At 44.4% G+C, this 14,308-nt stretch overlaps 2 protein-coding genes across 3 annotated transcripts in view; both read left to right on the top strand.

The window, feature by feature from the left end:
* Nucleotides 1-3,726, top strand: part of KIF21A (kinesin family member 21A) — a gene marked incomplete at both ends in the record, with an annotated part of 92,410 nt that extends 88,684 nt beyond the window's left edge. For both annotated transcript variants that reach the window (XM_082308767.1, XM_082308766.1), the window contains 2 exons: nucleotides 1,397-1,596; nucleotides 3,633-3,726. In XM_082308767.1, the coding sequence (XP_082164893.1) occupies nucleotides 1,397-1,596; nucleotides 3,633-3,726 (294 nt within the window). The remainder of the gene's footprint in view (nucleotides 1-1,396; nucleotides 1,597-3,632) is intronic.
* A 6,073-nt stretch (nucleotides 3,727-9,799) lies between these two features.
* Nucleotides 9,800-14,308, top strand: part of LOC309589744 (sucrase-isomaltase, intestinal-like) — a gene marked incomplete at both ends in the record, with an annotated part of 55,705 nt that continues 51,196 nt past the window's right edge. The window contains 3 exons of the mRNA XM_082310221.1: nucleotides 9,800-9,984; nucleotides 10,360-10,561; nucleotides 10,648-10,793. Of these exons, the coding sequence (XP_082166347.1) occupies nucleotides 9,800-9,984; nucleotides 10,360-10,561; nucleotides 10,648-10,793 (533 nt within the window). The remainder of the gene's footprint in view (nucleotides 9,985-10,359; nucleotides 10,562-10,647; nucleotides 10,794-14,308) is intronic.

Raw genomic sequence — 14,308 nt, 5'->3', positions numbered from 1 at the left:
TCTCTGTCTTTTTAGGGAATGAAGAAAAGTGCTGTTACTTTTGCTAGTCATGGGGGAATTCAGGGTGAAAGGGCCCACTGGAGGTGTCACAGTGCAAAGCTGGCCCACTGATCCAAGCAAGGCCAACTTTGTAGTTAGGTCTGGTTACTCAAGGCCTTGCCCAGCTGAGTTTTCAAAATCTCCCAGGTCACAGATTGCACAGCTGCTCTGCGTGACCCATTGCAATGCTTAAACTGCTCTTGTATGAATTCCCCCCCCCTCCCCCATATCCAGTGAGAATTTCTATCGTTGCAACTTTCTTCTGGTGTGTACACTCGACTGTTTTAGATGAAGGGAAAATAAAAACCAACCCACCCTGAAAACAGAGCTGAACTGCTTTAAGGTATAAATGCTAACATTTCAACAGAGGTCCTGGTTCGGCATACATGTGTTAAACACTTAACAAACATGGTATTCAAAAGAATTTGGACATCATCCACTTCACTTCATGCTACACAACCCAAGCCACAAAATGCTTCTGTGACAAAATTAAAATTTATAGGAAACCCCCTCCACCCAGTTTTATGAAGTGCTTCAGGACCAGACCACCAGTGTTGTGATAGCAGTCTATATTACAGGTAAAACGCCAAGATGCTCGTAGAAAGTTGCATGTGCTCCATAATATGAGAAAGGCAGCAAACCAAAGCAGTTCCTACCAAACTGAGCTGGAGAAGAGCCACTCTTGGTCCCCTTAAAAGAGAGCAAACTTGGGTTATTATTTCCCCAGTGTTGGTATCAAATGGATGTTGTTCTCAGCTGGTCTGTGCAGCATTTTGCTTTCTGAATTAGCAGTAAAATGCTAGTGTCCTTCCTCAATAAAGAATTAATGTATTTTTGTTAAGTGCTACATCACAAAATCAATTTATAATGTGCAATGGGAAAAGAAGAAAGGAGGAAGGCAAATAGAGAAACAGTTTGTCTACCTGGTGTATTTTTTGAGCAGTATTTTGGATTTTCTTTTTATGTGTTTTATAACTGTTTTACAGACAGACTTGAAACATATACAGAGATCATATGTTCAAATGTGCATTTGAACATATGCAGATTTAGCATTATCCTAAATTAATTTCTGTTCCATGTCAGGTCAGTTGCGCATATTGGACTTTCTTCTTGTTTTGCAGTACTGTTTCACAAAGAGAAACAAGCTCGTGGTATACAAGTAGCCTCCTGGAAGATAGCACTCTCCTTGCTCTAAAGGAGGAGAAGCCACAGGGCTGAGAGATGCCCAGCGTCACGTAGCAAATCTACTGCAGGACAGGAATCGGGCTTAGAACTTGGGATTTTTCCATTTCTGTGCTCGTTCTTCTACAAGTTGTTTTTGCAGCCCTGTGACACTTGCCTGCCTTCTCTTTTTCAGCAAGTTCCTAATGCTCACAAAGACTGGGTGTGTGCTCTTGGCCTGGTACCTGGTGCTCCGGTTCTGCTCAGTGGCTGCAGAGGAGGCACCCTCAAGCTCTGGAATGTGGATACCTTCGCACCCATTGGGGAGATGAAGGGACACGACAGCCCTATAAATGCAATCTGCACCAACTCCAGCCAGATTTTCACAGCAGCAGAGTGAGTTTTTCTTCTCCATGAATCTTTCTTTTCCATAGGTCCTGCTAGGATTCTGCCCATGCAAATGCATTTAGGAGATCTTCAGTTGTGTAAGTCACTTCATAGCAAGCATGGCAAGACCTGGTCCATGCCCCTAAATGCTAATGATCTACTGCAGTGATCTCCAAAGTGGGGTGCATGCGCCCCAGGGGATGCACAACACGATCCATTGGGGCACAGGAAGAAAATACTAGAACTTCAGTAATATGTGTATATAATAATTTATGAATAAATACACATGGGGGTGTGTGCTCAACAATTTTTTAGTGGTAGGGGTGCATGATCAAAAAAGTTTGGAGACCACTGGTCTACAGGATGGCAGGGAGAATTTGGCAATAGTTGAGAACTGTACCAAGTTGTCTCTACAGTTGGGCTGTTTACTGCTAGGACTGATTCCTGACCTGTGGGAATGCTTCTAAAAGCCATGGTACGTGGTCGGTTTTTGGTTTGGTTTTTGTTTGTTTATTTTTAAGTGCTGGTGTGTAGCAGAAGCTTTGCAAGCTGTCCTACAATCCTTTAAACACCTTGATTTGAATATTTGCTTCCTCAGTAAAAGTGAGCAAATTGAATACCCGAAGCCTCAGGGGACTAAACCAAGAAAAATATCTCGTTTTGAAGAAAGCGTGGGAGACGGCAGCAGAGCCTGCTTAGTGGCGTAGTCCGAGCACAGGAGCTGTGAAAGCTGTCGTATTATCTTCTAGTGCCAGTCGCGGAAGCTTCTGGCCTTCTGAACTGAAAGCAGGTCTTTCTGAATCGGAGCAGGATTTCAAAGTTGCCAAGTTTCCACGTTTGGTGGCCTATTTTTATGTTTAAGCATTAGTAGATAGGGGTAGAGACGTCAAAGCCTATGTCTCTGTTTGCCTAAAGGTTATAAATAAGTTTAGAACATACATGCACCTGAAATTTATTCTTTATTACTAGTGAAAGAAAATCCCAGCCTTTTGGCACTTGTAACATTGTGGTGAAGGTCTACAGAACTTAGGGTATTCCTGACAATTTACAGTGAAGTGAAGGCTCAAGTCAGCAAACCTCTATACTGTGATAAAGTCTGTCCTGACTGCTGCCTCCTGGCTTTATTTGAGGGGGTTATAAGGAATACATGAGTCAGTGTTTGCTAGTCACGTAACTCAATGTTTATGAGAAATTCATAACTTCTACTTTTGTTGTACAGGATAAATTGCTATTTAACAAGACTAATTCTTTATTTTACTTTTTAATTATGTTAGAGTTTTGTAACACATTCCATGTGATACTTTACTTACACATACTTTAAAAATTGCGTAAATAGTGACTGTTGCCAAAAGTACAGAATTACGGCTTGCCTCTCCTGAGCTTCTGACCAGCAGCTCGCTGGCATATGCTTTCCAGCATATACCCTGGCAAAGGGGTTTGGGTTTTTTTGCAGGGGGATTTTAGGACTTTGTATTGTCTTGTGGTTCTGTGCTTTTTTTACCTTTTCTTATTGTAGATTGACGCCTCTCATGTAAATGGAGCACATTTCGGGTCCTGTTTGATTTAACCTGTTAAACTTTTCACACTTTTTTATGGCAGGAAGTAGCCTTGTCCTACGGAGTCTGTGTCTCTAATTCTGTAGTACGCTGGCTGTTTGCTTGTGGTCTGCTGAGTCGCAAATAGTTACATGAGATAGCAGCTCTTCTCTGATGTCAGTCTACTTAAGCCTATTACCATTAGCTGTATTTTAAAAAAAATCAAGTAATAGCGGAGTAGGATTTTTACTTTCCTTAGACATATAATCTTTATACTTGCCTAGATGGTAAAAGGTAGCAGCCACTGCTGTGATAAGGTTAGGGAATCTTAAATGTTGTACATCTTAGATTACAAAGTCTCCTGGAGGTGGAAAGACCCTTGCATATCCATTAAGGAAATCTTATTTTGCCAACAACGCCTCTCTGAATAAGACACCTGAGCTTTTAAGAATAAACTTCCCTGCCCTCCCCCCATCCCTAGCTCTAATACTGCCTTGTTTTATTTTTCAGTGACCGGACTGTGAGGATCTGGAAAGCTCGAAATGTAATAGATGGACAGAGCTCAGATACGGGAGATGCAAGTGAAGATCTTGCCAGTAATTGAAATGATGGGGATAAATGAATATATTGATGAATTTGAGGTGCACTCTATGCAGTTTGCTGCATGTTTATTAGGTAAACACTGATGACTGGAATGAACTGAGAGTGAACTCTTCTACTTAGACCTGCTGTCCTTAAAATATGTACTGTATTTAAGAAAAAAAATAACCTCTTGGTTACATGCTTGTGTCTCAATGGTCACATATATATGTCTATATATTATGGCTGAATTTGTGTGCGTATGTAACACTTGCGGTTAAAATTAACTGGAAATCAGTCTTCTCTAATGACCATCTCAAAATTATAACCTGGAATATATAACAAAAGTGCTCTGCTGTATTTCACTCACAAGTATGATCAGCTGTTTTGCATTTTAGGGTAGCAGGGGAATGATGATGATGTCCCAGTAATAAGCCTTTGATTACGACAGGCGTTGTTTCAAGATTCTAAAGGTCACTTACACTGTTGTTAGGAAAGCGGAGTGAGTAAAAGATGGGAAGAAGCTGTTAATGACACATCTATCTGACATGGCTGTATCCTGCTAACAGTGAATGCCATATGATTTGTGTTAATGTTAGCATATAATCCTTGTTGACCAAAGTTGTGCAGCTACGTATACTCTGTGCTCAGGACTAGAACTCAATTGCTCATAAATTGGTATGTTTTATTAGTGTTTTGCCTATATTCTGTAATGACTAGCTGTTCTTAATGTCATAACAGAAATATATCTTAATCTATTTTTCTTATGGATTTGTTTCTATCATCTCACATTTTCTTTTTTAAAGCAAAATGTCTTTCCTTTTTATCTAATTTTATATGCTGCTAAATGTATTTTAAATACACTGTTTTGCAAACCTTGGCAGTTACTTTGAGAACTGAACCACGTGTATTGGAAAAAGCTATGTAAATAGATGGTTGTACAAAGAAAATACCTTATCTTGTGCCTGTATGACTTTTAAAGCTCTTAGAGTGTGGATATTGAGGGAGGATGTATAATTTACCCAACTGCTCTGAATATTAATTTGTAAATTCTGCAAATTTTAAAAATTTATGTAGATTCACATGCAGTGTTTGGATATTGAGGTTTTTTTGGTTGGTTTTTTTTTTTCCCCCCCTGAAAAGGTCGGTCTGTAAATTATAGCTTATGTAGGTAACACTTAAATAAAGATGTGAATGTGAACTACTTCTCTTTGCCTCTTTCATCATACTTCCTTATAAAAAATATTGCTTCCTTTGCAAAGGCCCTGAATATAAAATGCACAATTTTACACAATGCAGTAGAATAGCTTGCTGAGTAATATCGCCCATAGGTTGTTCTGGCATCCCACGTCTCTGTTCTTGGTGGCCATTACGTGTGTTTTGATAGTACTTAGGAACCCTAGTAGGATTCCCTCATACTAAGTAGAGTACAGTCTTAAAATGAAGCAGATGGCTTCTGTTCCTAAGAGATGACAGTTCTTACCTTATTGCATATGGTCTGTCAAACAAAGAAAAGTTCTGATGCCTCTTGCTTATCTTAGAGGAATTATTTCCTCCTCCGCTCAGCTTGAAAGGAGATGAAGATGCATACTGCTTGCGATTTGAGGTTACTGATGTATTCCAAGTTTTGGCAAAAACAAGTAATGATACATATTGTTAAGAAACAAGGTATAGGTTAGTTAAAATAAACAGCAGCAATACCAATTAGTGTTTATCTGTCATGCTTTTTGACTACTCAAGGGGTGTACGCACAGAAGATTTGGGACCATATCACACCTTCGAGCAAAACTCCCAGTGGAGAGTGGATTTACGCACAAGACTCGTGCGAGAGGCTGCGTGTGCCTGGTGGAGGGTCCCTCTTCCCCCGGCCCAGTGGGTGAAGGCCACCCGCTGTGCCCAGCTACACAGATGACGCCGACAGCTTGGTGACCCCGGGTTTTGGAGCTGAACACTCATGGCTGCCCTCTGGGAACCCTGGGTTGTTGTGGGGTTTTTTAGCGTGTGTGTAAGATTCATATGAATATTGTGTTTTGCAACTGCAGGACTAAAGTCCTTACAAACCTCGGAAGTGGTGACCTGCTGTCAGGCTGCTCTGCTTTATCGGACCGTATGGTGAGGAGCTGCTGTGGCAGCAGTCTGAACTCCAGGCTCTTCTCTCTGGTGATGCTTGACAACACAGACATTTTGTTTTACGAAGCCATCTCCTCATAGGCACCAATATAAATTAGATAATGTGTGTATAGAAAGATTTTTTTTTTCTTTTTTTTTTTCCCTCCAGGAAGACATTCCACCTAAACTAGATCTTGCCACAGCACACAGCTTTACTCTGAAAGTTCTTGCCATCAAGTAATTGGAAGAAAATTGTCATTTTGTAAAGGTCACAGTATCAGTGTCTTGTTTTAATGGAGAATTCTTCAACTGTTTGTTTTTCTCCCAACTTTTCATTTGTACTATAAAACTTCATATGTGACAAAAGATAATATGAAATCAGAAAAAGGTAAGCAGTGGACTCCAATTGTCTGAAGATGTTTGTTTAAAAAAATGAAGCTGGTGTCTGAAAAAATTCATTTTCTAAGAAGTTATAGGAAATTCATGTTCTCTCTCAAAGTTGGAATTCAGAAGTTGAGCAAAGTTTGTGGACAAACCAGTAAATACATCTGATCTTATCTGCTTAGATACATGCTTAAATACAGGCAAGGTCATGTGTTATAATTGATCTCATGTGAGATACGAACACTGAGAAAATATTTGCGATGTTTCTAATTACGTATCGGAACAAGCACTTATCGTGCCCCTGCCTTGGATAAAAGGCTCCATGCTGCCTTCAGAAATCGACGTTCGGCCATGGAGAGGATCAGAAGCCTGTGTTTCTTGGCTGTTGTGCTAGCAGGTAAATGTATGGCATTTGTATTTTGTCATAGGCTTCAAAAGCAAGATATAACAACAGAAGAGTTATTAGGGGAGGTGATCTTTTTATGTGGAAAAGGAGAGAACGGGCATGGCTGTAACTCCACCTGAGGTGACTGGGGAAGACAACAGGGCTGGCTTGCTTAGGAATATCCCCCAGTCCAACAATGTATTCAGCTCTTGGGCACCAGCACAGACGCACTGGAGTCAGTGGGACCCGTCAGCTGCTGAAAGCTACCCTGTGCTTTGCTAGTTTGTTTGCTGTGATTTTTACCCCAGTGTACCGGAGGTTAATCGGTCCAGAGTCTAATAAAGGGAGAATACATCTTATTACGTTGCTGGATAAAGGAAGAAGGAACCTCTGCAACAAATGCCTTTGAAACGTACGGATGAACCCCAAAATGTAAAGACTAATGCTATTAAATTAAAAGGCCTGTGGTAATATTTTAATTCCTTGCTTATGCCTTATTGCAGTGTTTTCTAACCTAATTTCACACTATTGAAGTCAGGGTTTTTAAAAATCAATGGGGATAATTTTTCACTTATATCTTTCAAACTACCTCTCTTTAGCTTCTGTTCCCATGGAAATTATCATGAAAAGCAGCAAGTAGCCATAGCTATTGCTAAATTCAACTGCTCGTTTGCATTTCATCTTCTATGTACATTTACAAACATGGGCCATAAATGCAGTGAAAATGATGTGGAGATTTTAAAGTAAAAATGTTTTAAAAAGTAGGGAAGGAAAATTGCATCTTCCCACTTGCTACTATCCCATTTGTACTGTAATAGAAGTAAATCCAGGAACAAGGGATGAATGAGGCTGCAGCCTTGTTCAGCTGCTCATACCTGCAAGTGATTTTTTGCAAAATTTGCTGGAAAATTTAAGCTTCACATTGATTGGGGGGGGGGGGGGGGGGGAATTAAAAATTTCTTGGTTCGTGCTGGGGCAATTTTTTTTTCCCTTGAACTAGCTTTTTCATTCACAATATCCTTCTTAGGAAGAATTTTGGAAGTATTTTATTTTACAAATGAGTTGATAAAATTCTCCCATGAACCTATGCTATGTAAAACGACGGCAAGTTAATAATGTGCTGTAGTATGTTCAGTCATACTCTTTGCTTGCATTTGATACTGATGCTGCATGAATGAAAACACAGATGCTGCATTTGATTCCAGTTAGGAAAAAAACCCCAAAAACTAAATGAAATGTGATGGGTTTACTCTATTTTGTGCTTCGTCTGCCAAGGTGTTAACTTGAATATGCAAGGCACAGCAGTGCAAAGCGGCTGGACACAGAAGCCGTGCATTGACTGCAGAGGTGGTGCTTGGTACGTCATGTTTTTAGCGTCTGTGGTTGCACAGGTTTAAGGACCTCGGGATCCAGAGGGCTGCGGGAAGCCTTTGAAATCCTTTCACCTCTCCCTCAATACGCAGGAGTATTTGGTGCATAGTGATAGAAAGGCATGGCAGTTATTTCCATGGGAGTTGCGATCTGTGTGCCTTTCCCGCATCTTCATCAGGGACAGAGTACAAAAAGGCAAGGCCCAGAGTCTTCAGTGTTTCATTAGACCATTGATGAATCCTCCCTGATTTCTGCTCCACGAAGAAATAATTTAGGGATTGCAGAGGGACGTTCATATTACTGTTATGCTTTAGATGAAAAGGGGGATTAGAATTTAGGGGGGCTGATGCTGGACAGAAAGCAGCCAGCCTGTGGGGCATGGCTGCCCACCCTGGAAAACAAAGGTGGAAGCCAAGCCTGCCTGTCTGGCAGCTGGCAGAGGTTAACGGGATTTCACCCGTTAATTCCTGCCTCCAGAAGGTGATACAAGGCGTTGTGGCAGGGAGGAGCGAGCTCTGCTGCGCATCCCGGGAGCGTCAGGTGCTCCTGCATCGCAGCGGGGATGAGAGTCTTCTCAAAGGACAAATGTAGACCGCACTCAGCTCCTGCTTTTCTACATTCCCGTCCCCTACTTGGAATTCAACTCAGGCATCGCAGCATGATGGCATTTTCTAGTGAACTTACAGTTTTATTCTGTAGATTTTCCCAGTATATATAATTATTGTTTGTGCACATCTGCTTGTAAAGTTCTTTATTTGGAGAAGCCCAGGCTGCATCGGCAATCATGTTTTAAGCTTTCAAGCACACAACAGTCCGCATAAAAAAAAAAATTTAAAGCAGAGGTATTAGTCATTTTGTGGAAAAGAGCAATTATCTTTCAAGTGGATTTAATCTTTGAAGGTTGCTGTAATGACTAAAATGACATAAGTTAACTTCAAAATAAGTACGCTGCCTGTGGTACACCTGCTCTCTTCAAGAATATTTGACAACGAGTGTTTTGTCGGCACAGCGGGGAGCCGGTCTGGCGGTGCCCCTGCTCTTGGGAGGCTCGCCCTGCGCGGGGAACCACGGGGCTCGACCTGCGGCTGCGGAAAGGGAAAGTTTTAGCACCTTACTAAGAGGGTTTTGTCAGGATGATTCTGCAAATGACTAATTGGTGCCTTTTCTCTTGCTGCCGGCATTTTCCCTTTACTCATAACCATACCTGTATGAACACAAACTACTAATACTACGTACAGTAGTCATATAATATAGAAATGAAGCCTAATACAAACATATATAATGAGTATTTTTATGTTTATGTATATTGTACAGGTGCACGCTGATTTCACATATTTGTGTCTCTATATATAGATAACCTCTATGTATAACACAGTAGAGAATAAGTATACAGAAAATGTAGTATTTTAATACCTGTAACAGTTTCAGTCCTTACTGAAGTACACCTCCTGGGCAGCTCGCCTGTAGCGCTGCTCTCGTGCCTCACCAGCAGTTTCATTAGCCTGCTATTTAACTTCCCGTGAGTATTTCAAGCAAGTCGTGCTTCAGCTGAACGCCAGCAGCTCTGAGCACTGAACAGCACAGAGCCGCTGCCTTGGCTTGTAAAAGAAAACGGTTGCTCTTGTCTCAGTCACGAGCAGCCTTGGTGCTCTGCCGTCATCTGGGTCAAAAGAATCAGACGTATTAGCCCCAAAATGGGGAAAAAACACAACAAAAAAAGGATAACTAAAGAACATTGCATTGTGGGTTTTTTTTAATGTGGTTCTCTGCTGCTCTGACTGCTTCTTCCCTGGGTCCAGCCCTAGGTGGGTGCCTCGGCTCCGGCCAGGATGGGCAGTGCGCCGGGGCCATGGCGGTGCAGAAGCGCATCGACTGCCACCCCCAGCCAGGCGCTTCCCAGGAGGCCTGCGAGGCGCGGGGCTGCACCTGGTGCGCCACCGACGTGGCCAACGCTCCCTGGTGCTTCTTCCCCGAGGACAGTCCCTACGGCTACTCCCTGGGCGGGAACACCGAGGAGACAGCCAAAGGCTGGAGGTAAGCGTGCGCGGCTCCTTCGGTGCTGCAGTCCGGCACTGCACGGCGACCACCACCGCCACCCCGGGGGCAGCTCGCCAGAGATGTTCTCCAAGCTGCTTTGCTACCGCGTGCTCAGCTTGCGACGAGGAGGATAACGGACGTGCTTCACCGCGTGTAAGGGACGCAGAGTTGGGGCCCTGCGCTCACACCATACTGCTGGTGAGGAAGCCAGGCGCTGGCACAGGGTGGTCCCTCCCACCCTGCGAGCTGGTGTCCCAGTAGACCATGAGGTCTCTTTGCTTCAGGAGTGCCTATTTTATCTGTTAATGGCAAGGAGAGCCTAAGCTAACCTCAGATTATTTCTCTTGATAAGTCAATGGTTTATTTTTAAAGAGCTGAGGTAGAATATTTGAGCTTGCCCCCACCACCATGCCAGGGTGCTCACGGGCAGCGAGCGGTGGCGGTGGGCAGCAGCATGTGTTTCTGCCGCAGGGTAATGCTGAACAAGCGCCAGGCCTTGTCCCTCTTCGGAAATGACATTTCCCCGGTTGTCTTGGAAGTGGAGTTCCAGACAAGGGACAGACTCCGGTTCAGGGTGAGTATTTGGGGGAGGGAATAATTCAACCAAAGCAACACATGCTAATCAACGAGCTGACCTGCCTTCTCCTTGCCTTGCTTTAGCTCTACGACCCCAACAGGCAGCGGTTTGAAGTCCCACTCAAGATCGACTCGCCGGGGGTTGCCGCCGATGAGGCCAGCTACGACGTGGAGTTTGCGGGTGACTCCTCACACTTCAGGGTCAAGAGGAAAAGCACCGGCACAGTGCTGTGAGTACCAGATGTCATTAGCATCGCTTTTCACAGAAATTAAGAGTGACAGGGCGAGTACTGTTTCCTCACACCCTATTGCTGGGTCTGTGTGATACAGGCTCAAGCACAAACTGCATGTGGCATAAATATAGATTTATGCCTCGTCACTGGGAAACTCTCTTTATTAGTCGAAGTATGTGCCTGTACAATGGGAGATTATCTACATGCATGCAGAAAAGATTATTAAGCAAGTCAAATAACTTTTGAGGCTGCAGTGTCACAGCTTGGGATGCTGGTAGACTCAACTCATGAAAGCACTGAACTAAGTTTTCTGAAATTTTGGGTGTTTAAATATGTCAGAAATTGAGCACCAAATCTCCTGATAGTCTCCAAGATGTAGGCCTGGGAAACTAAAGCTCCAAGCCACAGAGGCTGTAAGCCTCTAACTTCCACCGATTTCAGTGAAGGGCATCTGTGGATGTAGTTTGTCACTCTGCAAAAATACCAGCTGTATTCTCAAGCTGGTACTGTAAGTTTAATTTCAGCAAAAGCTCCCCTCACCAGCAAATGTCACCAGGTGTCATAATTTCCCATTTTCTTGGCTTCCACCAACACATCTCTAGTGTGTAATGCTACTTGGCAAGAGAGTTTTTTGGCAGGAGCAGCTCCCTGTGTCCCAATCAAGGTGCGCTCCTGACAGTTGATTCGGGGATGCTGCAGCGTGGCATTAGCAGCAGTCTCTGGCTGTCTGCGGTGACAAACGACAGTGTTACAGACCACTCTGGCTTATCACCACTTGACTCAGGTGGGCAAAGGAGATGCACAGAACATAGAAATATGGGTACCGTTTGCATCAGGCTGTGGTTGTGTCTACATTAGCATTTTAATTCAGATCAGCAGCACCTTTTGATGTGAATCTCCCAATTATACCCACCTCTTGTGTGTTGGCTGACCTTGCAGTGGTCCTGAGGAGCACGGATTAGGTCCCTTCCCCGTGACCTTGCCAGGAGGTGTGCTCTGGGAGCACACGCAGTGCGCTCCGCCTGCTAAGGGGCTGCTTCAGAGCAAGCCCCTGACACGTGTGCGGCCACTGGCTCCTCAGCACCAGCTCTGCCTGTCTTGCACCCCACCACTAGTGCAAGCACGTTCCCAGAAGGTCATTGCGATCCAAGTGGTTCATTTCATGCATTAGAAAATCTACCTCCAAATCAAGAAATTAAAAAATCAGCTCAGATTTCCCTCCTCCCAAGAAACTGTTTGTTAAATAGACTCAAAATATAGGCTTTATCTTTGTGAGCAATGTAAGGATGGTTTAACATGTGTGATGCAAGTAAGACAATACAGCCTCTAGAATGGTTTGAGTCTGCAGATGGAACCACCGCACTGGGTTTTTAATTAGCTGCCCATCCTTTTAAATTACAATCTTGTGGTATCTCTTTTCACACACATCACAGCCAAGTCTGTAAAGTTTTCTTTTTGCAGGCTATTGTAAATGAATGTATTATGCATTACTCTGATAACAAAAAATAATTTAAATCCTTGTTAGACTTAACAGCTTTGTGAAAACAGAGGGCTTATGTTAAAGGCCCAATTTTCTTCTCTTTGTAATAAGAGATTTTTGTAAAAGCTCATTAATTGGAATGGTGATGTAAGAGGTGAATGCATAACGAGACGTGGCGAGCAGCTAGCTCATGGCCTGTTCCCATTCAGTATTCCTCATCTGCACGCAAAACCCAAGGATTTAGGCTCGGTTAGTCAGAGCGTGCTCAAACTTGGGACGTCCCAGTTAAGGGAAGGGGCCCGCCATGAAGCAGATGAGGGCGTTTGATCCGCTGAGCTGCCAAAGGCACAACTCCAGTGAGAGGCAGAGGGACACAGGTTGGTCCCTGCTGAGCAGGCTTCCAGGAGGGCACGTTCACTGGCCCGCCGTGGGCCTGGGGAAGCCTCCTCTGCACCCCTGGCAGTGGGGGACCCCCATGTCCCCCAAAATCTGCGCTCAGCAGCGACACAGGCGTGGGGTGCAGCAGCGATGTGCTGCAGAGCCTGGGGAGGTAGAGGGCAGTCTTGGTTAGCAGCATCGGCGCAGCGCTCGGCAGCGATGCTCTGCTATTGAGCATCACCGCTGGAAAAGTGTACACTGCCTCTGGGCAGGTAAAGGAGTTCTCCTGAAACCCAGCCGACCACAAAAAGAGGAAATTGCAGGTGAATGTAACGTGTGGTTAATGGCTTTTTATCCTGCAAACAATGGCAGTGCTGCTACTAAAAGATTCTCATCAGCAAAGATATGGGATTTTGCACATAGAAAGGGAAATTATATGTTCCTGGGAATTTTTGTTTCACGTGAAATGGCACAGCCAATACTTATAGACTGAAGGATCACATCCCAGCAGGGAGCCATTCTTCTCACAGCTGAATCATATTTGGAGTTAAATTCCATGTGTGATCCATGTGTGAGGAGCAAAAATGCTTCCCTTTCATTGGCTTGCCAGTGCGTCCCATCAGAGTGAGTGAATGTGGATGCTCAGGGGTACCTCCACAGCCTGACTAACAGGGATTTGCCACCTCCTTAGCCACGAGAAGAGCTGTGCGGATGGAAATCTTCTTTCAAAACAGGAAAGCAGGTTACATATCCTGACCTAAAAGCCATGCGCTGCTGCATTCTCTCGGCTGGGGAGGATGAACCCTCAGCAAGCAGCATTACGGGAGCATCCCCACTGGTGACTGCACTGGCTGGCTGGGTCCAGGGGAGCACCAGTGGCATCTGGCACGTTAAGTAGGTTTTCATGTTAGTTCAACCTGCCCAAAGGCAGGTTTGGACGCGTAGGAGGTGGGTCTGTGTGCTCCGCAGCTGCAGCAAGGGCTCAGCAGGAACCGCTGCGGAGTGTCTTCATCGCTGCCTTGTCCCCTCATCCCTGCCCCAGGTGCAGTCTGCAGAGAAGGTGCTAGAACCCAAATCCTTTTCTTCGGGCTCCTTCCAGAGGTGGGAGCTGTGGCTCCAGGGCACCAAGCGCACCGGGGCCCAGGTGCCAAGCTGCACGGCCGGCGGCCTCCGGCCGGCCAGGTTAGGGCAGGCTGCGTAGGCAAGTGTCCCTGAGAAACAGGCAAGCATGTAACACCTGGGGGGACTTCAGTCTCCTATTTTAAGATGCGAATGGCCACGGCCTTGCTGTCTCCACAAACAGCTGAATCAATCTTTAATCTTCATATGCACACAAATATTGCTCAGAATAGTTGATATGGGCAAATAAAGCCTCTCAACAGGTGTTGTAATTGTACTCCCCAGGTGTGAGTGGATAATAATATGTGTCTACACCAAACCAGGTCCGGGAGCTATGCTGGACGTTTCTAACAATGTCTCTGAGGAAGGCTTTCTTATTGTAAAGCAATCCCAAATCCTCAGAAATCTGTTTTTCATGATGCTTATTATCCCTTACCAGCAGCTTCATACTGCTGGATGACCCACTCCCCCACAAAAGCCTAAAATCCCTCACGATCCCCAGCGTGCTCTGGCACAGCTGACAGTCCACGTGGGG

This window comes from Platalea leucorodia (assembly GCF_965183815.1).
Source record: "Platalea leucorodia genome assembly, chromosome: 4".
Taxonomy (NCBI): Eukaryota; Metazoa; Chordata; class Aves; order Pelecaniformes; family Threskiornithidae; genus Platalea; species Platalea leucorodia.
The sequence above is the reverse complement of the archived record's forward strand: the minus strand, read 5'-3'. Positions and strand labels throughout refer to the sequence as shown.